Source organism: Takifugu rubripes, chromosome 19 (genome assembly GCF_901000725.2).
Source record: "Takifugu rubripes chromosome 19, fTakRub1.2, whole genome shotgun sequence".
NCBI classification, from domain to species: domain Eukaryota; kingdom Metazoa; phylum Chordata; class Actinopteri; order Tetraodontiformes; family Tetraodontidae; genus Takifugu; species Takifugu rubripes.
The window spans coordinates 3,195,406-3,217,620 of record NC_042303.1 but is presented as its reverse complement, the minus strand read 5'-3'; the positions used below and the strand labels follow the sequence as shown (position 1 = coordinate 3,217,620).

The 22,215-nt window shown below is 46.5% G+C and overlaps 1 protein-coding gene across 7 annotated transcripts in view; it reads left to right on the top strand.

Moving 5' to 3' along the window:
- Positions 1-22,215, top strand: part of chd5 (chromodomain helicase DNA binding protein 5) — a 49,119-nt gene that overhangs the window by 2,529 nt on the left and 24,375 nt on the right. For 6 of the 7 annotated variants that reach the window (XM_029827453.1, XM_029827458.1, XM_029827454.1 and 3 more), the window contains exons 2-12: positions 3,709-3,857; positions 10,049-10,270; positions 10,651-10,769; positions 16,017-16,258; positions 16,562-16,674; positions 16,776-16,902; positions 17,050-17,216; positions 20,683-20,901; positions 21,045-21,251; positions 21,496-21,707; positions 22,009-22,140. In XM_029827453.1, the coding sequence (XP_029683313.1) occupies positions 3,709-3,857; positions 10,049-10,270; positions 10,651-10,769; positions 16,017-16,258; positions 16,562-16,674; positions 16,776-16,902; positions 17,050-17,216; positions 20,683-20,901; positions 21,045-21,251; positions 21,496-21,707; positions 22,009-22,140 (1,909 nt within the window). The remainder of the gene's footprint in view (positions 1-3,708; positions 3,858-10,048; positions 10,271-10,650; positions 10,770-16,016; positions 16,259-16,561; positions 16,675-16,775; positions 16,903-17,049; positions 17,217-20,682; positions 20,902-21,044; positions 21,252-21,495; positions 21,708-22,008; positions 22,141-22,215) is intronic. The other variant, XM_029827455.1, reaches the window with a different exon arrangement.

Sequence of the window (22,215 nt, the reverse complement as noted above, 5' to 3'; positions counted from 1 at the left end):
CTATATTTATATGCATATATATGTGTATTGTGGGCTGGGGTGTCTTTAGGTAATAAGAAACAGGTAATAAAGACCTGTTCCAAAGCACTAACCCATGTCTGTGATGTTCTAATGAGAGCTATGTGTACCCTCCCCATCCACTCAGCACATGATGCTATCCTATATATAGGAGGGTGGTGTGTCTGGTCCATGTGGGTGGGTGGGGGTGTGTGTGTGTGTGTGTGTGGGGGGGGGGGGCTGTATGACTGGTGTCCCACAGGGTTCTCCGCGTGTCTGTGTGAGTTCTCTCCAGCTTGTCTGGCTTCCTCTCTGATTCAAAAGTCCTGCATTTAGGCAAATATAAAGTGTATAAGGTAGGGAGGTTGTTGTCAAAGAAAAGAGATTTTAGAACACACAAAGACTTTTATCTTCTACGTGTTTTCCTCTCTGACGCGTGGTTGATGGTTAGCACAAACAAAGCTTTTTTGCAAAGTTTTCAAACTTCATCATCAAATACCAAACACGGTCAGGAATCTTCAAGGTCGAGATATTTACGGTGTGCAGTTATTCTTTTATGTCATTGGGGGCTTCAGAAATCTAACTGCTAGTCCATCCAAGCCTGTATTTGCTGAGGCACGTAGCATCTTCTTGTTTCCCTTTGTTAATCTCTGTGGGCTTCCTCAGATTGGTGTTCTATTGCAGCGGTCCCCAACCCCCGGGCCATGGACCGGTACCGGTCCGTGTGTCCTTTGGTACTGGCCACACAGAAAGAATAGATGAATTCCATTATTTCTGTTTTAGTTATAGTCCGAGTCTGAACAAGGTTTTATTTTGAAAAGTGGTCGGATTCTCTTCGTTCCATCCGTCTCGGTCACTAGACACATTAACGCTAATATTAAAACCACAAGCTAGAAAAATTAGAAAAGTTTCTGTGCAAAGGGGAAAAGGCCCAGTGAGGAGAAAATATGGATTTATCGTGACAGGTGATTCCCAGGTGATTTAGCGTCATGGTGACTTCTATTTGTTTTGTGGTGTACAGTATCTCAATGTGAAGGTGTGTTTAAGCATTACCATAGTGACCAGAGAGATTTGGGATTTTATTTTCTTGTATTTATCCGCCACAACTTAAAGGCCGATCCGTGAAAATATTGTCTGACATTAAAGGGCTGATGTTGGGGACCGTCTACCTGTCCTGTTGATGTTACGTAGGTACGTAATCAACAAATGGAAGAAAGACGTGGTTTGTTTCTTCCCCCTTCATGGTCTGGCAATGTTAAATGGGAACTCCTTGACAGGGGGCAAGCGGGGAAGGCTATACTGTAGTTTTGAGTAAACTCCTAACTTCACTTGAAAGTCACTCTTGATTCTTCCCCTGAGTGGGTACCTTTATTGGCTCAAGCCCTTAAAGGGAAGTCCTGTATCTGTCCCGTCTATGGACGGGCTGCAAGATGCAAATATACCGGTTATATAAGTGCAAAAAATACTTCACCCCCTTGATGTTGTCCCCGTTTGTTGCTATTGTACATTAAATCATGGCCAATATTTATTTTCAACTCACTCGATGTTTGACAGAGTTCAGTTTAATCCATTATTAAGAAATGGAAGGAGTAAGGCACCTGTTCAAACCTGCCGGGAGCTGGCTGACTGGGCAAGGAGCTCGGTGTTGGGAGCCAACCAGACACCTACAGCTGCATGTCTGCATGGAAGAGTGGTGACGAGAAAGATCTGTTCAGAAAGGATCATGTGAAATCTCATACGCAACCATCCGCACTCCATCCAAAGGCATCGGACTCCAAGGTTAATTGGAGGAAGGGTTTTTGGTCTGATGCGACAAAATGAGCCCTTTGGGAATGACACAGCACAATTTGTATCTTGTGTGAAAACCAAGCCCTGCAGATCACCACAAACACAGCATCTCCCTCCTGAAGCATGGGAAGGGGGGGGGGGGGGGGGGGGGGGGGGGGGGGGGGGGGGGGGGGGCAGTAGCAGCAGGAAGATTCACTTCCTGGTAAGACAAGAATGCCGAACATACAGCAAACACACAGAGAGGGTTCACAATTAGCAGAGTGAGTGGCCACCTCAACGCAAGCTCCCAGTACAATAGAGACCACAAACGTGCTCTTCACAACTAATTCCCAAGGAACTTCAGAGACGTTGAGCTATTTTGAAAGTGGAGGAAAAAATTGCGGCGTCTTTAGGTGCAAGGATGCCTGCTGAAGATCAAGACCAACATTCAGCTTTCAAGAAGATTTTAAAGTTGGATTTGGTTTTCTTGTTTTCTCTACATATGCTACAGACAGGAATATAAATGCAGATGGTTTTGAGCTTCAGAAATTCCAAACATGCTGTGAAGCCACATGTTGAATGGATGCAAAGAGGGGCTTACTTTATATTCGTAATGGTGTTGTAGTAGTATCTTGCTCATAAGGCACAATGGCACGTTGAATTGGAGGTTTTCTTTTTACCTACTGGTTCTTATTCTGGCTGCAAATGCAGACTTAATTAAAACCTTAATATTACAGTGGTAAGGCAATGTAAGTGTATCAACAAAACTAGTTCCCCCTGTGTTACCAAAGTCAAGAGGACCAACCAGTTGGACCACAAATAACCGTCCCTGATAGGTTAAAAATTCTATTGGATACACAATTCCATACCTGCTAGTCCATAACTGCTAGTCCGTAGTATAAAACTGTTAGTCTATACCTGCTAGTCGGTAGCATATACCTGCTAGTCAGTAGCGGCCAACTTACATACAGTGAAAACATGAAGAAACCTGTTTTAGAAATTGAAAATGAGGAATTTGGCTAAACGATTGTATTGAAGACACAGAATCCCATGTCGACAAGGATGTTCTGATAGTACCTGTTGATGCATCAGGTTTAGCTCCAAGTCGTTCGGGTACCAGAATGGACTACAAGACCATTGGTTATTTGATTTTGGTGGAATGCAGTATATTAACATTTAAAGAAAGAGCTGTGTCACTATTAGTTGGGGCATAGCAATTTTGGCACTCCTCATTTTTATAAAAAAGAAAATAATGTTGCCAGTAATTAAACTTGCGTAAATGTACCCTAGTTCCTGTGAGCTTTGCTAAATAGCTAAATTGGTTTGTGAGCTTTGTGGGTCAACTACACAAGGATTACTCCTCCTTGGTCTCTCATGCAAGCTCCTCAGGGAAATGGTAAAGTGCAGGCTGATTGACCCTGATAAATGCACTGCATATTTCATACCCTTTTGGGTGAAGGGTAGGGGTGAGCAAGACACCCTGACAGAGGGGTGGGCTGAGGCACAGGGATGGTCAAAGTTGCAGGGGCTGTTACCAAATGTCTACCTTGGGGGCTGGGTTGCACTCAGTGTGCACATTTTGTTTCCGAGTGTCTCTTGATAGCTTCATATTATTTATATAGAACTCCTTTCTTCTTGTACCAAGAAGCTTTGAGACTGCACAGCTGACAACCCGCAGCTTTTGCACCAACACATCTTAAGGTAGCTGACTGAGAGCTCTCATTTAGCAGCAGGGAATCAACTCCATCGATTGGTGCTTTTACAGTATAAGATGAAGAGCTTCAATTTGAAATGAAACCACTTTGAAACTCGCACAAATTTCTTTAACAAGAGACAGTAGGGTAATCATTTTAGTTTTCTACAAAAGGCAAATACTATAAAAGAAATACCACAACTAGTAGTAATAGTAATAATAATAATCATAAGAATTGTGTCTGTTTTCAGATGAGGACGATGAAGGTGAACGCAACAGTGTTCCCCTCTCTTCCCTCAGCAGCTTCTACACTGAAGACTCCCTCAAACAACAAAAGAAGAAGAAGAACAAAAAGATGAAAGAGGGCAAACTGTCCAAAGTTATGAAGAGGAAAAAGGAGGTAAGCTGTAGTTCAGAGTTGACATTATCCGACGTGAGCTGAGACGTGGCGGCTTGGCAACAGTCATTTTCTTGTTTCAGTGTCGATGTCTTGGTCTTTAATCTGTCTGGAAGTGGATAGAACCCAATATTGTGTTGGTAAGGTGTGGGCATCACTTCGGAGTCTAGTTTGGCCCGTGGTGCTGCTGCTAATGGCAGTGGCAGTAGAGCCAAATCTACTGCTCAGCAGTTGGAGTCGGGCCTCTGAGGGTTTGGTTTCAAACTACATTATTCATAAAATATAAGATATTACATTTCTGAAGATTTCATAGAATTTAGTTCTAATAAGCTAGTCACAGCACTGCTAAACACAGGCAAATGTGGGCTGAAAGTATCCCAGTTATGTGGATGGTTGTGGAAAATGGTTCTAGGAAGCTAGATTTCAATTGTTTGTGCTGGGAGGTGCGAAGTAAACAATTCTCAAAAGAAGCTGGCATTAGCTGTCTGCATGCAACTTCCATCAGAAGACTGACGGCTAGGCTAAAGGGGACTAGAGAACACAAACAGGAGAAATCAGGCCTTTATAGATTCCATCAATCCCTCTGTTTTGAGAACAGTCACAAAGAATAATAATGTAAAAAAAGATAAAACATTTAAAAAAGCGTAAGCATTTTCTGTTCAGCAGTGACAGCAGAAGCCACAAAAACACCAGCTGTGTTTCTAAACAGGCAAATCTGGACAACAGAACAGCTATTGAAATCTGAATCATCATCAGTGGAAGTAACTTCATCTTTCTGTAGGCTATCTTCTTAAATTTGAAACTTCAGGGACATGAAAGGGAACTTTGCAGTGCCAATTGTCATTATATTGGGCCTCAACAGACTTGTTGCAGCTGTTTTCATTTTATCATGGGCTCAGCTATGGCTCTCCTACTGCCCACAGTCCTTTCCTACCCGTTCATCACAGTTATTTGTTGCTAGACTTTGTGTTTAGTCTTGTTGTCTGTCTCCCTTGTCTCAGTCTGTTGCTCTCTCCCGTGTGCCTCCAGAACCCAACCTTTGGGGGACCTGGTGCCCTTTCTACTCCTCTCCTTTGTGTAGAAACAGTCCAATCAGAAAGTTTCAGGCTCTATCACTTTTTTGCATTTTATGTTTCGCCCCAATGCTAAAAAACATTCAACATTCTTTCAGCAGTCCACATTTCCCAGAATGACAATTTGAAGGCAGATTTTTGGAAATTCTTTGGGAAACATACCTGAAAAAACCCCAAATACTACATTGACATACAGTTAAGGAGGGTGCACACATAAAGATTTACTCAATCGTAGATTTTTCATCTGAGACCCCACATATGAAGGGAAAAAAGTTTTGATCATACTGTGTTTGCAGTGTAGGAATCTTGCATGATCGCATGTCATCTAACGAGAACAAAGAAGAAACAGGTCTTGAGGCAGTTATTGACAGAAAATTCTCAGACAATCCGTGTGACAGCTCAGGGTTAATATACGGTATTATTTTTATTTACACCTGCGTCGTTGTTGCGTCGTCAGCTCACTTCTTCATTGGCTATATTCTGCTCCGTGTTGTTCATGGAGTCCTGACTTGGAAGTTGTCGGCTTTCCCCGCACACATGAAGTATTTCATTGTAAACATTGAAAAATTTCAACATTTACTGTTGTTGGCTCCAACCACTTTTTAGCCGATTATAATGGCAAATTCACTGTTAACGTGTCTCAGACCACAGGACAATCTTATGAGAAATACGAGAATTGGGAATTAGCCATTATTGGTAAGGAAAAATAGCCCATTTTATCTTCACGGGTGTACCGCTGAAGGACGTGTTTGTGTGCACACTTTACATCCGCTGCCATTCTCACCAGGAGGAGACACAGGAACAACGAAGGTAGATGCAGAGAACAGAGTTTTCTCATTGCATCAGTATATTTGGAATGACACAAGACAACAATTATTCAGAAATGTCGCCTAATCAGCCATACCATGGTGGAGCTGCTTGGAGGCTCTCTCAGCTGTATTAAATGCTATGATATGCAGAACAGGTGGGTACAGAAAGGTTTCCTGACTGTGCTCAGGCCAGCCCCAGCCCTGACCACCAACAATGGCCCAAGTGTTCTGCCACAGAGCCCAAGCCTCCTGTTCAATGGAAGACGTGATTGAGGGCTGTTGACTTTTTTTTCTCATCTGCTTTTGTCAAGAGTTTTTCTTTTGTTCTGTGCCCCAGGCCCACCTTCCATTTATTTTCTCCACTCGTCTTTTTCCCGACACAAAAAGTGGCAGCGTGCAAACTGCTCGTTAAAATACTGCTCTTTGCACCTGGAGCCATTTTTCTGTGGTCTGCTAAGCTAATTTGACGTTTTTGGCTTGGATTCTAAAGGGTGTGCCAATGCTTGTCCCTTCCCAATTACCATCCCTACGGTGAAGCATGGCAGTGCAAGCACGCTCTTGGGACAGCCGGGACAACAAGACTGGTCAGGGACATGGAAAAGCCAAACCCGTCTCCCCCCTTTGTTTCCGCCCCTGACATTCTCTCTGTCATGCTATCCCGCCTTGTGTTTTGCTTTCCATCACTTCTGGCCATTGAGGATTATGAGCAATTGTGATGCCTCATGGGGAGTTTGACAACCAGAAAATCTCCCGAGGTTTATGTTTCTCAGCCACACTCAAGCCCCTTTCAGACTCGATGAAAACCTGTTGCTTCAGCACCGTGAAAGGGTTGTGGAGGCATTTCGGAATCGACCAGGGAAATTTGACCTCAACTCACTTGGCGGGCCATATGAAATGTCTCCCACACTGTCGCGCTTGATTGCCCGATGTCACTGATGTACCTGTCTGTCACATTCAAGCTGTAGCTACACGATCTTTAATGGAAGTGCAGATGTGAAGTACGTCACGCTCAGGAAATGCCACCGATCTGGGAATGTCTGAATCCCTACGGCTTTTATAGCGATGTGACACACATTTGAAAAAAAGTCAATCATGGCAGCACACTTGGCAAGATGGCACAATCTGTGAGCTGAAAAAGAGATTTGGTAGCAGGTTTCAGGCATGGTGTGGGACACAGTTTATGGCAATATTGCCAGACTGGGATGCGTTGACTTCCCTTACTATGAACTCTATTTGACAACAAAAATGTATTTTTAAAAAAGGTCTCTAGACAAATTCTTTGAGAGTTGCCCCATTATTTAGTAGCCTAATCGTTGAAGCAGTACATTTGGTAAAATAGTCAAATGTTGTCATTCTAATCTTTCCAGATAGGCCACAAATTCCATCCTCCTCAAAGGAAGGTTGGTGGGTATTTGAAAAATCCCTCATGGATGCGTTAATTTCAGGTCCAACGCAGTAGCATAGACCATAAGAACTTCGCGATCATTCAAGCACTGCATTTTAATTTCATTTGACAATTAAGATGGATTAGTTGAAGATCCTATTGCAGCTCCTAGCACACACATCGAAATGTAGAGGAAAGCACTCCCTCCCTCACCCCCTCACCCCCTCACCCCACCCCACACATGTACACCATAGCATTTGTACAGTTAAGTTGGCTAATCAACAGATCAGGACATGAAGTAACTTTAATCTTGTAATTTACATTACTATGTAATGTAAATGTAAATGTACACCCTGAGTAAGCTAGCTCATGGCAGGGCACGATGTGACTACGTATATCTGTAGACGCCTTTGAATGCCAGCGCTTGTGGGTTTGGTACCTTTGGTACCCTTACCTTGGTGGAGCCTGCCTTCGCCCAGATGTGCTGTGACCCCGACAGGAATAAAGTGGTCATGAAGATGAGATGAGATCTCAGGTATGACATCTTGCATCTTCAATTGTTAGTTTAATGATGTCTAGGGGAAAAGGGCTCTGTTTTTGGTGGTCTGTTCCTGCTTCTCCTGCCCCCCTTGTTATGTGTTTAGTTAGTGTTTGTGGCCCTGTGGCCGAGTCATTAGTGGGATCATCGAATCTAGCAAACATTTATCAGATTTTTCCCTCCTTCCATGGACCCGTGTCCTTTCTGCTCATGTGCAACAGTGAACTCTGGTCCGGGGGAACTAACCCTCAACAGGGGCTCCGTGTTCAGTTCTTTCTCTCCTCAGTCTTGTACACCCATCCCCCCCACACAAGCTTCAATTTATCATGTTATTTTGCTCCTTCCTCTCTCTCTCTTTCTCTCCCCACTCTCTCTTCACCCTCTCTCTCTCTCTCTCCCTCCTCCCCCCTCTCTCTCTCGCCCCCTCCCTCTCTCTCCCCCCTCTCCCCCACCCTCTCTCCCCTCCCTCTCTCCCTCCATCCCCCTGTCTCTCCTCCTCCCTCTCTCCCTCCCTCACTCCCACTCTCTCCCTCCCTCCCTCTCCCTCCCTCTCTCCCATTCACTCCCTCGCCCCCTCCCTCTCTCTCCCCCCTCTCCCCCACCCTCTCTCCCCTCCCTCCCTCTCTCCCTCCATTCCCCGTCTCTCCTCCTCCCTCTCTCCCTCCCTCACTCCCACTCTCTCCCTCCCTCCCTCTCCCTCCCTCTCTCCCTCCCTCCCTCCCTCCCACTCACTCCCTCTCTCCCTCCCTCCCCGTCTCTCTCCCTCCCTCCCCCTGTCTCTCTCCCTCCCTCTCTCCCCCACCCTCACCCCCTCGCTGTCTCTCCCCCTCCCTCCCCCTCCTTATGCATAATTGAGGATCGTCTAGACGGCTGATGTAGCAGCGGCCCTGCAACCACGGGCCTCTGCATAACAAGGTGGTTCTGCAGACGTCCCTGATTGGTTGGCACGCTTCTATCGGCTACCACAGTTAGTGTGAATGAGGTGTTAGGCTGCAAAAAGCAAAGGATGTTTCAAGACAGAAAAAAGAAAGAAAGAATGGGGGAAGAAAAGACATGTAGTGAGGAAGATATGTAGCGAGGGTGTAAACTAGAGAGACAACCACTGCTCAAATGTGGTTACCATGGTAACACAGACAGGCTACTGGTTAGGTTGGTGGGCACTGCGGCACTATAAGGCTTTCCACTGTGCTACAGAGCAAAACGCCTGTAAAGCTCTCCATGAAGCATCACAGGCCCGCTGTGCAACAGGTAGCGCACACAGCACACCGTGTCACGGTGCACACACAAAGACACACACATGTGCACTCTGCAGAGATGCACTCAACCCTGTTGTGAAGCCAGGTGCTGGAGTGCGACAGTAAACTAGTCCTCACTGGAGTAAACCGCCATGTAGAGCCTTGAAGAAAAGAATCCAGTCTATTACATACAAGACAGGACCTACAGATTCAACGTCACAGTGCATGCATGACAAAATAAGACTGCCTCCATTCTAAAATACACACACTGGCACACATTCACAAAGCTAATGAGGTTAGAGAGAGGATCTCTCTCCCACACGCATGCGCGCGCACACACACACACACACACACACACACACACACACACACACAACCATGAGCACACAGCATGTGATGCTGGTGATCACACAAACAACACCTGCTAGCTGTTAAATCTTTGCAGGGGTCTCTGCTTAAATGAGAATGTTTCAGCTAAACGGTTGTACCAAAACAGCGTTCTTGTTTCTTTAATGCACAAGCGTGTTGAACGGTGAACACACTTCTGACATGAACGCTGCTCAGCCTGCATTTATTAACCCTGCTCGAGCTTTTTCATCATTAGTTTTCAGTTCTGAAGCGGTGGACACATTTCAACAGACTATAGCTGGAAAATTCAGATGACAAATCCAGTCACCGTTCAAATGGGACTTTAATAGCAAGGTTACATCTCTTAATGCCACAACCCTGAACTGCCTGAACTCTGTCTGCAGTGGATGAGCTCAAGAGAAATCAGGTTCACAATATTGTCTCATCAGTCTGTAACGGTGCTTCTGTGGACTTGTTAAACTTTCAAAAAATAAATGGGTATCTGGAGGTGCTTTAAATGTTTGTCGTCATCAAATTACATTCCAAATTGTATAAAGTAGATTTTAAAAAGAAGGAGAAACATGCCATAGCAAACGTTATGAGCAGGCGGGCATCCAAGGTTTAAGAGAAAGAAGACAAGGGAACCACTTTTTAGTTCCGGGGCTAAAAAGGCCCACAATGGAGAAATCTGTAGAGTTTGTTGATAATGAACATCATAAGGAAGGCAGAGAAGAAGATGGACTAGTGAAGGACTGGGCCGATGTTGTGCATGTATTGATCAGGTTGATGTGGATGTGTTTCTGTCAGGGACGTACCTTGGCAGGAGTCGACAGTGATCTGGAAGAGACGTCTGAGGTAGAAGAAGAACAGGATTTTCCAACAATAGGCTCCGAGAGTGAAAGCAGCACATATGGCTTGACCAAGAAGAAGAAGAAGAGTTTCAAGGAAAAGAAAGAGAAAAACTCCAGAAGGAAGAGAAATGAGGAGGAGGACGAGGACGAGGACGAGGAGGAGGATGGGACAATGAAAGTGAGTTTAGGCTGAGTTCCACAGGACCGCTTCAGTAAAGCACTTCTCTTCTAGTCCCAATAAATGTATCCCTGCATCTTCTATGGAATAAATAGAATTAAAATTTGGACGTTAGTTTTATATTGCTGGGAGATTTGAGAAATCTGCAAATAAATATACAATCAAGAAAAAAGAATGAAACAATAAAGGTGCAATGCTGGCACTATTTACCATCACGGCCCTGCGCTCCTGTTAAAGGATGTAGCGGTTGAAGGGCCTCAGAATGTAACTGAGATACATAACTTGAATCTACTTGTTAGTTACATCTCTGACCACTGTCCCCCAGCACTCCCAGAATCCCCGAGTTTCAGGATCCAGTTTCTGATTCTGTGTTTCCACAGGAGCCCAAATCATCCAGCCAGCTGATGCAAGAGTGGGGCCTTGAAGACGTCCAGTATGGCTTCACTGAGGACGACTATAAAACCATCACGAACTACAAGGCTTTCAGCCAGTTCCTCAGGTAACCAGCTAACTTTAAATGTTCTCTTTCTGTGAATTCAGGATGAAAAAAGCAATCAGAGAGCGCAAACATCTGCCAACCAGGTCATTTCCTCACATCTGTGGTCTAGTATATCTATATAGTCATTATGTAGCATAAGTTGGCTTTTTGTGTATGTGTGTGGGGAAGGGTGTGTGTGTGCGCAATTCTGTAGTAAGTTGAATGTGAGGTATAATACAAAATGTTACAGAGCCTTTGCTTAAAGTGAAGGCCAGGTTTTGATTATGTAATGATGGCATACTGGAAAGAAATAAGAAATAATGTAGCAAAGATTTGCTTTAGTCAAAGACCATCAGGCTCATTTCCAAACTTTTCCGGGAGGATAAGTGGCAGCAAAATCCCAGACGAGTGGCCCGACAGTAGAGGCAGAGAGGGGGGGCGGAGGGGCTTGTAGCTTCCAAGGGGATGTGGCTGAAGAGGTAGGACACTGATTCCCCATTGTGGGTTCTCCTGATGGCCTCTACCAGGATCATGGAGATGTCAATGACCTGCATTTTGGGAGACATTTTCACCTTCTTCTCCTGTGGGATGGTGTTGGTCACCACCACAGCCTCAAATTTGGCAGTGATGATGTGAGAAATGGAGGGACCCGAGAAAACGGCTGGTCGGCAGCGTGGCAGATGATGCCACAGGTGCCGGCCAAGTCGTCCACAAGAATGGCCACACGGTCTTTGACGTCGCCCACCCTGGGGTCCACTTCGCTGGCCTTCTTCCCTCTTTGGTTGGTTGTGATGTCTGCTACGTGAGGTTTCAAATTTTGAGTTTGTAGTGGCTACACTGATTGAAAATATTGAACCTGCACAATCAGAGCGAATGAATGAGGCTGATTAGCTGCATTAAACTAATCAATTTTCCTGGCAACACAAATCTTTAAATTTGGAACTGCTGGACAACCTTTTTAGCGCTAACATCTGACACTTGAAATATTTCTTCACTGTTTTAGGTTCACAGCTTTATTTTATGTCTGTATATTATTATGTTATTTGCTGTCCTGTTATTATTTCTGTATTCTTATTAAGGTGAATCCTTCCTTTCATGTTTATTCAAAGCTATTAGATGTTTTAATTTTGCCCCCCACCCTCACACCCCCGTCCCAGCGGCCGACAGGATGCTGTATTTTGGGACCTGCTATACACCTATATACCTACAGCCCAGCCTGCCTAACCTCGAGCTGGTGCCTGACAAATCACAAACATGAAAGATACACAGCAAAGCATTGCGACTCGGGATGTTCGCTACCCCTTTTTCCCCGACCGAGCATGAGGACTCACTCCCGAATATTCACCAATACTGAGTCCTGATATTGACACTGATACCACGAGTACCTTGTGTACGCGATACGTCTCACCATACTACTATTACATGATGTGGTGATTGGAATTTTTGGTTCAGATCACCCACTAGTGAGGAGGGGGCCTGCCTTTGCCTCCCCGTGACCCCAGAAGGGCCAAAGTGGTTAAAAAGATGAGACTTGTCTACTGTTTAGTGACAAAGTTTTATTCTTAATCCTTTTTTTGCCACTTTTTGCCCCAAACTGAATGAGATGGAAAAAGTTAGACATCAGTGACCTCTAGAGGACATTCAAGATGAGCCAGATAAAAGTTTAAAAGTTACATCAGGACAAATCAAAATAACCTGAGACACATAATGGGCACAACAACATAATGCTTCAACTGCTGCAATATCCATCCACCCATCCTCTACCGCTTATCCAGGGTCTGGTCGCCGGGGCGGCAGCCTAAGCAAAGAGGCCCAGACTTCCCTCTCCCCAACTACATCTTCCAGTTCGTCCGGGGGGATCCCCAGGCGTTCCCAGACCAGTAGAGAGACATAGTCTCTCCAATGTGTCCTGGGTCTTCCCGGGGGCCTCCTACCGGAGGGACATGCCCTGAACACCTCACCAGGGCGACGTCTGGGGGCATCCTAACTAGATGCCCAAGCCACCTCATCTGGCTCCTCTCAACGTGGAGGAGCAGCATCTCCGAGCTCCTCCCGGATTGCAAAGCTTCTCACCCTGTTTCTAAGGGAGAGCCCAGCCACTGTACGGAGGAAGCTCATTTCGGCCGCTTGTACCCATGATCTTGTATGAGGGTAGGAACAAAGATCGACCGGTAAATCGAGAGCTTCGCCTTTTGGCTCAGCTCTATCTTTGCTCAGCTCTATCTCTGCAACGGACCGGTGCAGAGTCCGCCTGTCAATCTCCTGCTCCATTCTTCCCTCACTCATGAATAAGACCCCGAGGTACTTAAACTCCTCCACTTGGGGCAGGATCTCCTCCTTGACCCGGAGAAGGCACTCCACCTTTTTCCGGTTGAGAACGATGGCCTCGGATTTGGAGGTGATGATTCTCATCCCAGCCGCTTCACACGCGGCGGTGAACCGATCCAGTGATCGTTGGAGGTCATGGGCCAATGACGCCAACGGGACCACATCATCTGCAAAGAGCAGAAACCCGATCCTGAGGTCACCAAACTGGACCCCCTCAACACCATGACTGCACCTAGAAATTCTGTCCGTAAAAAAGTTATGAACAGAATGGGTGACAAAGGGCAGCCCTAGCGGAGATCAACCCTCACTGGAAATGAGTTTGACTTAATGCCAGCAATACGGACCAAACTCTGACACCGATCGTACAGGGAGCGGACGGCCTGTATCAGGGTGTCCGGCATCTCATACTCTCGGAGGACCCCCCACAGGACCCCCCTGAGGGACACAGTCGAATGCCTTCTCCAAGTCCACAAAACACATGTGGACTGGTTGGGCAAACTGCCATGCACCCTCGAAGACCCTGCTGAGGGCGTAGAGCTGGTCCACTGTTCCACGCCCAGGACGAAAACCACATTGCTCCTCCTGAATCCGAGGTTTGACTATCCGGCGGACCCTCCTCTCCAGTACCCCTGAATAGACCTTACCAGGGAGGCTGAGGAGTGTGATCCCCCTATAGTTGGAACACACCCTCTGGTCCCTCTTCTTAAAAAGAGGGACTACCACCCCGGTCTGCCAATCCAGCGGCACTGCCCCCGATGTCCACGCGATGTTGCAGAGTCGAATCAACCACGACAGCCCTACAACATCCAGAGTCTTAAGGAACTCTGGGCAGATCTCATCCACCCCCGGGGCCTTGCCACCGAGCAGTTGTTTGACTACCTCGGCAACTTCAGCCACGGAGATACGAAAGCTTGTTCCCAGGTCCCCAGGCCCTGCTTCCTCACTGCAAGGCGTGTTGGTGGGATTAAGGAGGTCTTCGAAGTATTCCTTCCACCGATCCACAACATCCCGAGTTGAGGTCAGCAGGACACCATCGCCACTATACACAGTGTTGACAGTGCACTGCTTCCCCTTCCTCAGATGCCGGATGGTGGTCCAGAACCTTTTTGAAGTCGTTCTCCATGGCCTCACCGAACTCTTTCCATGCCTGGGTCTTTGCCTCAGCAACCGCCGTAGCTGCACTCTGCTTGGCCTGCCGGTACCTATCTGCTGCCTCAGGAGTCCCACAGGCCAGTGAGGCCTGATACGACTCCTTCTTCAGCCTGACGGCATCCCTCACAGCGGGTTCAGGCATTGCCGCCACAACAGGCACCAACCACTTTGCGGCCACAGCACTGGTCAGCCGCCTCAACAATGGAGGCACAGAACATGGTCCACTCGGACTCAATGTCCCCCGCCTCCCCCGGGACATGGTCAAAGCTCTACCGGAGGTGTGAGTTGAAGTTCCTTCTGACAGGAGACTCTGCCAGGCATTCCCAGCAGACCCTCACAATACGCTTGGGTCTGCCGGGTCTGTCCAGCATCCTTCCCCATCATTGGAGCGAACTCACCACCAGGTGGTAATCAGTTGACAGCTCTGCCCCTCTCTTCACCTGAGTGTCCAGAACATGCGGCCGCAAATCCGATGACACGACCACAAAGTCGATCATTGATCTGTGGCCTAAGGCGTCCTGGTGCCAAGTGCACATGTTGACGCCTTTATGCCTGAACAAGGTGTTTGTTATGGACAATCTGAGATGAACACAAAAGTCCAATAACGAAACACCACTCGGGTTCAGATCAGGGGGGCCGTTCTTCCCAATCACGCCTCTCCGTGTCACACTGTCGCTGCCAACGTGAGCATTGAGTCACCCAGGAGGACGAGGGAGCCCCCAGAAGGAGCACTCTCCAGCACTCCCTCTAAGGACTCCAAAAAGGGTGGATACGCTGAACTGCTGTTTGGGCTATAGGCACAAACAACAGTCAGGATCCATCCCCCACCCGAAGGTGAAGGGAGGCTAACCTCTCATCCACCGGGGTAAACTCTAATATACAGGCACTGAGCTGAGGAGCGACGAGGATTGCCACCCCTGCCTGTCACTTCTCACCATCAGCAACTCCAGAGTGGTAGAGGTGAGGCCGCCTATATCTAGTCGGAACTTCTCAACCTCGCACACTAGCTCAGGCTCCTTTCCCATCAGAGAAGTTACATTCCATATCCCTAGAGCCAGTTTCTGCAGCCGGAGATTAGACCGCCAAGGTCCCTGCCTTCTGCCGCTACCCAACACATAATACACCTGACCCCCTTGGCCCTTCCTGCAGGTGGTGAGCCCATGGGGGGGGGGGTCCCATGTTGCCTCTTCGAGCTGTGCCCGGCCGGACTCCATGGGCAGAGTTCCGGCCACCAGGTGCTCGCCAACATGCCCCGCCCCCAGGCCTGGCTCCAGGAGGGGGCCCTGATAACCCACATCCGGGCAAGGGAAACTTGGCACCAATGTTGTTTATCATCATTAGGGGGTCATGGGCTACGCTTTGTCTGGTCCCTCACCTAGGACCTGTTTGCCATGGGTGACCCTACCAGGCGCATAAAGCCCCAGACAATGGAGCTCCTAGGATCATTGGGACACGCAAACCCCTCCACCACAATAAGGTGGAAGCCCAGGAGGGGTGCTGCAATATTCAAGATTAAAAAATACTTTATTGTCCATAAAATAGTAGCTTCCAAGTATCGGAACAGAACGGTACCTGTTCTGATACTTTGAAATAAGGTCTGTATTGACCCGATATAATACCTGGTGTCGGTACATGCCCATCCATAATCATGACTAAAACTTAAGGACCTCTGATGTGTCAGCAAACGAAAAGCCTATTCCTTTGATAGCCAAAAGACTGTCAAAAAAACGAAAACAGGAATAACGTGTGACACGATTAAACTGTTTCTGTCTCCTCTTCCCCTCGTAGGCCTCTCATCGCCAAGAAGAACCCCAAGATTCCAATGTCAAAGATGATGACAGTGTTAGGGGCCAAGTGGCGTGAGTTTAGTGCCAACAACCCTTTCAAAGGCACATCTGCCACTGCTGTGGCAGCTGCCGTCGCTGCCGCTGTGGAAACAGTTACTGTGGCACAGCCGACTACCGTTAGTGGCAGTCAGCTAACGTCTCAGCTGGGGCCAATCAAAAAAGCCAAAACCAAAGAGGGAAAAGGTAAGGGAATGGTAATAAACAGACTAATCCAATAAATGGAGAGAGATTACTGCTGATTTGGCCAAAGCAGTCCTCTTGTGTTAGAAAGAGATTATTACAAATCAGAATGTCAAATATCAAAGATCACTCAATATGTGCATTCTACATACAATTGGTCATGTAGCATGCTTTTATATGTGTCATCTATGCATCATCTATTACTAATAGTCATAATAATATGTCCCTCAGACTTTTAGCTCATTATTCAATGCTATGAATACAGCAGCAACACAGAAATGATGACTTCTGCTGTATGTGTCCCAGGACCAGGAGTAAGAAAGAGGAGAAAAAGTGCCAAGGAGGTAAAGAAGAAACCCAAGGCAAAAAAGACAAAATCAAAGTCAGGCCAAAGTGGGAAGAAGAAGAAAGCGTCCTCTGTAAGCTGGTTTCCAAGTGATTCAAGCCAATGTCACTGGCAATGAGCAGCCAGATGACTTGTTTTCATTTGAATCTGTCAATCATTTGTGTGCCATCCCAGAGTGAGGACGACTTCCTGGACGAGTCGGACTTTGATGACATCAGTATCCACAGTGCCTCTGTGCTTTCTGATGCCTTGCGGGGTACAACCAAGAAAAAGACCAAATCTGGGCAGAAAAAAAAGAAAAGTATGTTGACTGCTTGCTGACGGTTTTGTCTCTCAAAATCTCAAATAGCGTAAAAAGCTTAAGTGTGAAAGATTTCGTGTTTCACTCATGTTTTTGAGGATTTTTGTGTCCGTTTCATCCCATGTTTGCCTCCTTCTGACTCTCCAGGAGAGGATGGTGATGGCTATGAGACTGACCATCAGGACTACTGTGAGGTTTGTCAGCAGGGTGGAGAAATCATCCTATGTGACACTTGTCCAAGAGCATATCACCTGGTCTGTCTAGAACCTGAACTGGAGAAAGCTCCTGAGGGCAAATGGAGCTGTCCACACTGTGTGAGTACAACTCTCTGCGACACAGGTGTGGTAGATCCCCTAGCAATGCAGCCGTGCCGGACAGTTTAAATAAAAACTTTACTGCTAACTTGCAGACAGCAGAACAAAAGTAATCACAGAGCTTTGTGGGAGGCAGCAAACAGCACACAGCCACAGGAGGACGTAGGTCCGAATAAACACAAAACTCTGAATCAGGGACAGAAGGGTTTACCAGGCTGGAGACAAAGAAGGAAAGTCCAAGGCAGGCAGGGTCCAAACCGGTGAATCCAAATGAGGAAAGTGTTGGGGAGTCAGGCAGGAAGCAATAACAATCTGGTAAAGCATGAAGGAATTACAAGGGGTTTAAATGCAGGCTGAGAAAGAGCACCAGGTGAAAATGGTACAGGTGAATCGGTGTGGAAGCAGGGCGGCATTCATTGCCCTGTGGATCTTTTTTGTGGTTTTGCACATTCCTACTTGAGCTTGGAATCTTTGTAAGGGTACCGGATTGCATTTCGCTGACATCATCACGCTAAACCAAAGTAGTGCACTCTCCCTGTTTGCTAGCCCTGACATGCTAACAAACCCCTCTGTGTCAGTAGCAGTTGAATGTAACTCCGCTAAGGCCATACGGAATGGACAACATATAGAAACGTACTCATACTGACAAAATCCAGAAATTTAGCCAGCAATCAGCAGCTCTTCTTCAGCTTCACAATGTGTCCCACTTAAAAAGTAAATTTAAACAGCGTGAGACAATTCTGTCCAATCACAATCAAGATGAATCTGGAGGACACTATGCATCACTTCAACTCCTGCACCTGACCAGACATCCTGCTGTAGGACTCTTCACATGTCACAAGGCCTCAGACCACCCAGACAAATAGCCAGCTGGTCTCTTCTGTCAGGTATTTTTCTACAGGCCCTGAAAACTGCTTAATAACTACGTAAAAATTCTAAATCTTCCATTTTTAAGAAAATTAATTCAAAAGTATTTTTTTAACAGGGGAGTTCTTTTCCCTTCTCCCTTTGCTATCTCAGCTCCAAAAGCTTTCAGAAAGCTCCGACAGCAACAGGTCAAAGACGGTAGCGACCGGCGAGCCTGCCTCCTTCCTTAAACGAGGCACTGCAGGCAGCGTAATCGGCGTTCTTGCTTGCTTTCCTGTGGCTACACATAAGCTGACCTCACTTGATTGAATCCATCTTAAACTCCCAAAAATTCCAAGCCCTCGAGGTTGTCATTGCCGCCCACAGCTCTCCAATCGGTGAAGTAAACTCCTCAAGTCTGGTCACTCAACCCTGTCAGTCCTTCTTCTGACCCAAACCCTTTCACATTGTGGCAAGCTTTCACGTCTGGCTAGCAGTGTCACACCTGCTACTGGGCCCCTGCAGACTCAAGGTGTGTTCACCTGATCTGCATTGAATGTATGGGTGTCCTCCACAGCAAAAATGCCCTCTCTAACCCCGGGTCGTGCACCACCTGTTTGCATGTGAAAACATGAAGAGGAGGCTGCATGTTGCTACTGCCTCCGTTGTCAACCCTCCTCTCACGGCCGTTCCTTCCCGAGTCTGCAATCCTCCAACTCATACCCGGGCCAACATTATGGACATCCCGCCGCTGCTCGCCCAACCAGAGGAAGGCACCACGATGGACGATGCTGACGACGGGGATAACAATAAAAGAAAGAAGAAAAATTTATTTATAACATGTTCTTAAAGTCTGTTCAGACAAAAAGAGACCAAAATAGAGCTTCATGTTCAAAACATCTGAGGAAATTTGCGTCACAGATGTCATCCTCCGCAGCTCCCGGTTATCTCTCTGGGGCTGCAGCCACCATGGGCATGGCAGTGGCAGGTGAATGGCCGTTATGGCATTATTTCAGTGTCGACACAGTGTTTGACCCATCCAAGGGCCTGTTTTGTCCCACCATCGACACCATGAAACATTGAGTGACCACAGGAAGTAAGAAGGAGAGGCTTTGAACCTCTTCCTTCCCCACAAACCCGCAGCCACCGCGGCATCCTTGGCAAGCTGTGTCGCCACAGCCACAAGTAATCAGCCTCACACGTGGAGCGTTAAGCCTGCGGCCAATCCCGAGGTGAAACAGCTTGCTAGGTCCAAACTGTTGTGCAGACAGTCCTTTGCCTGTGTCACAGTAAAAAAACACCCTTTTAATCCTCTGAAGGTAAAAAGAGGCACCTCACGCAGGAAACTGCCTCATCACATGAGGGAATTTGCTTTCAGAACATGAGGTCTCTGTTCTCCCCCCACGATGGACCAAGCCCCCCTCCCTCCTCCTACAACATGGAGAAGGAGGCACAGTGCTTGAGGCATCAGTGTTGCTGCTCAGTGACTGTTTAGATTCCCTGACCCACAGTTACCTCACATTTGGAGCCCGTGTTGTCCCAGTGCTCCACAGTTTCACCCCACTCAAGAGAAACACTGTCTGGTGGGATAATCCAGCGGCTTGCTGCAGGGGTTGGATGGGGTATCAATGGAGCTTTTATTGTCAATCTCTTTGCCCTAGGTGTCTGTGTTGATCCTCAATCAGAGTTATCCAATTAAGCTCTCTGCAGTGACTGGACCTGTTAGGGTTTTCTTGAGCTTGAGCTTGGATCTTTCCCCTTGACTGAGATACCTCGCTATGCTATCAGAGAACTGGGATTATGGAAGGAATGTAACATTTTTCAGGGTCTTCTAGTCAGCTATTGAGCTACGCCATAGCATCGAGACTGTTGTCAAGGTTTTTAAAACATCCGCCTAAACACAGACAATCTAAACATGTCAGTCTTGGTACTGCTGGAACTTGGCGCAGCATTGCTACAGTCGATCAGAACATATTTACTCACCAGTAAAGAGGGTGGGCCTTTCTGGCAGGGCACTTCATTGGTTCAACCCATACTTACAGGGACTACTTCATGTCTATAGGTAATTTGACATCTGAGCAGACAAGACCATGGTCCCATTGCAATGCTAAGATGTATCGAACAAATAAATGACTGGATGGGCCAGAACTTTCCTCAGTTAAACAGAGAAAAATGTATAGTAGCTCTTTTTGCAGTACACATTAGAAGTCAGTGAACATCGTGAGGTCATTTTGAGGTCTTTGATTGACTCCCTGGTCATTAGAAGATAAGTGTCTAAGTCCTGGTGGTCTAAAAGCTCTAGTTTTCAATTCTGAAATGTTGAAATGGAGGATGCAACATTCCTTACTTTGCCTTTAAGCTGGAAGCCACATAACTCGTTCTACAACAAACCCTTTTATATTTCAAGGTCTTTGTTTAGAAGTTCCTCCAGGTGTTTCTCAATTTATCATTTTTCAAATGTTCCATCCAGAAGTGACGATATACATATATTTTTTTCTTTTTGGTTTGTGAAGAGACAAAATATTTGGGGATAAAGATATCAAAGTTAGGAATCAAAAATTCTAACCATTGTACAAAATATTAGTCATGCAATTTTGTACATTTGGTTTGTTTTTCTCAGGAAAAAGAGGGTATCCAGTGGGAAGCCAAAGGTGAGGAGGAGGAGGAAGAGGAGGCAGCAGGTGAGGAAGAGGATGACCACATGGAGTTTTGCAGAGTTTGTAAAGATGGTGGCGAGTTGCTGTGCTGTGACACCTGCCCATCTTCCTACCACATTCACTGTCTCAACCCGCCTCTTCCTGAAATACCCAACGGGGAGTGGTTGTGTCCACGATGCATGGTGAGCTTCAGGGCATGAGTAGCAGGTCCCAAACCCTCTGCCTAACATACGTAGGCAGGTTGTGTGTATGCAGAAATCTCACAGTATTGTGTTTTACCCTCTCTTGCTCTATCTGCTCTCATTTTTATATCTTCAATTCTTAGTGCCCTCCTCTCAAAGGTAAGGTCCAAAAGATTCTGCACTGGACGTGGAGAGAACCCCCATTGCCGGCTGAACTGCCTGCAGGCCCCGATGGAAAGCCCAACGAGCCGATGACCAAACCTCCGCTAAAGGGCCGACCGCAGAGGGAGTTCTTCGTGAAATGGGCCGGTCTTTCATACTGGCACTGCTCGTGGGTCAGTGAACTACAGGTGAGCTGACAGCATCCAGCTAACAGTTGATTCCACAGCAGGCGCTGTCAGTTGTGGAGTGGACACATTTTTTCAATCAGTGTATTGTTTAATTATGTTTTATCATTTTATAATTATTTTGAATTTGTTAATTACACAATACTTAATTACAGAATGATGTGTATTCTAAGACAGTTTTATTAGAAAATCCTTCAGGCAAATGAAACCGGTTTAACGGGAAAATCCGGTTTCCGTGGACCCACAGTTGGAGCTGTATCACACCGTCATGTATCGGAACTACCAGCGTAAAAATGACATGGATGAACCCCCGCCGTACGACTATGGTTCTGGTGAAGATGAGCTCAACAGTGAGAAGAGGAAGCCCATCGACGCCCAGTATGCCATGATGGAGGAGCGCTTCTACCGTTATGGCATTAAACCAGAGTGGATGGTTATTCATCGCATCCTCAATCACAGGTGCACACAAAAGCATGCATGCTCCAATCAGGGTTGGACCATTTATTCACACACTTGTAGCTCTCGCTGCTATTGTGACGTAGATTGTCATTTGTTATTCCTTCACATCAGATTAAAGATTATTCTTGTATGCATCAGTTTAGTCACGCTCCTTCGAATGTGGATGGGAGATTTCCAGTTAAAATTTAAAAATTCACCCCATGGTGATTTAACGTCAGGTTGTTGGTAACAAGCGCGTTGTTCAACTACGGGAAACTATGCATACAACAATTTTACAAATTTTGATGTCTTTTTCTCACAGTTTTGACAAGGATGGTGATGTGCATTACTTGATCAAATGGAGAGACATGCCCTATGACCAATGTACCTGGGAAATGGATGAGTTCGACATTCCAGATTATGAAAGGCATAAAGCTTCATACTGGGACCACAGGTTGGTTGGCATTATGTTTTTAGAGTTAAAGCATTAGACTTGTTTATATATTTGTCATTCAGTTTACTGAGTTAT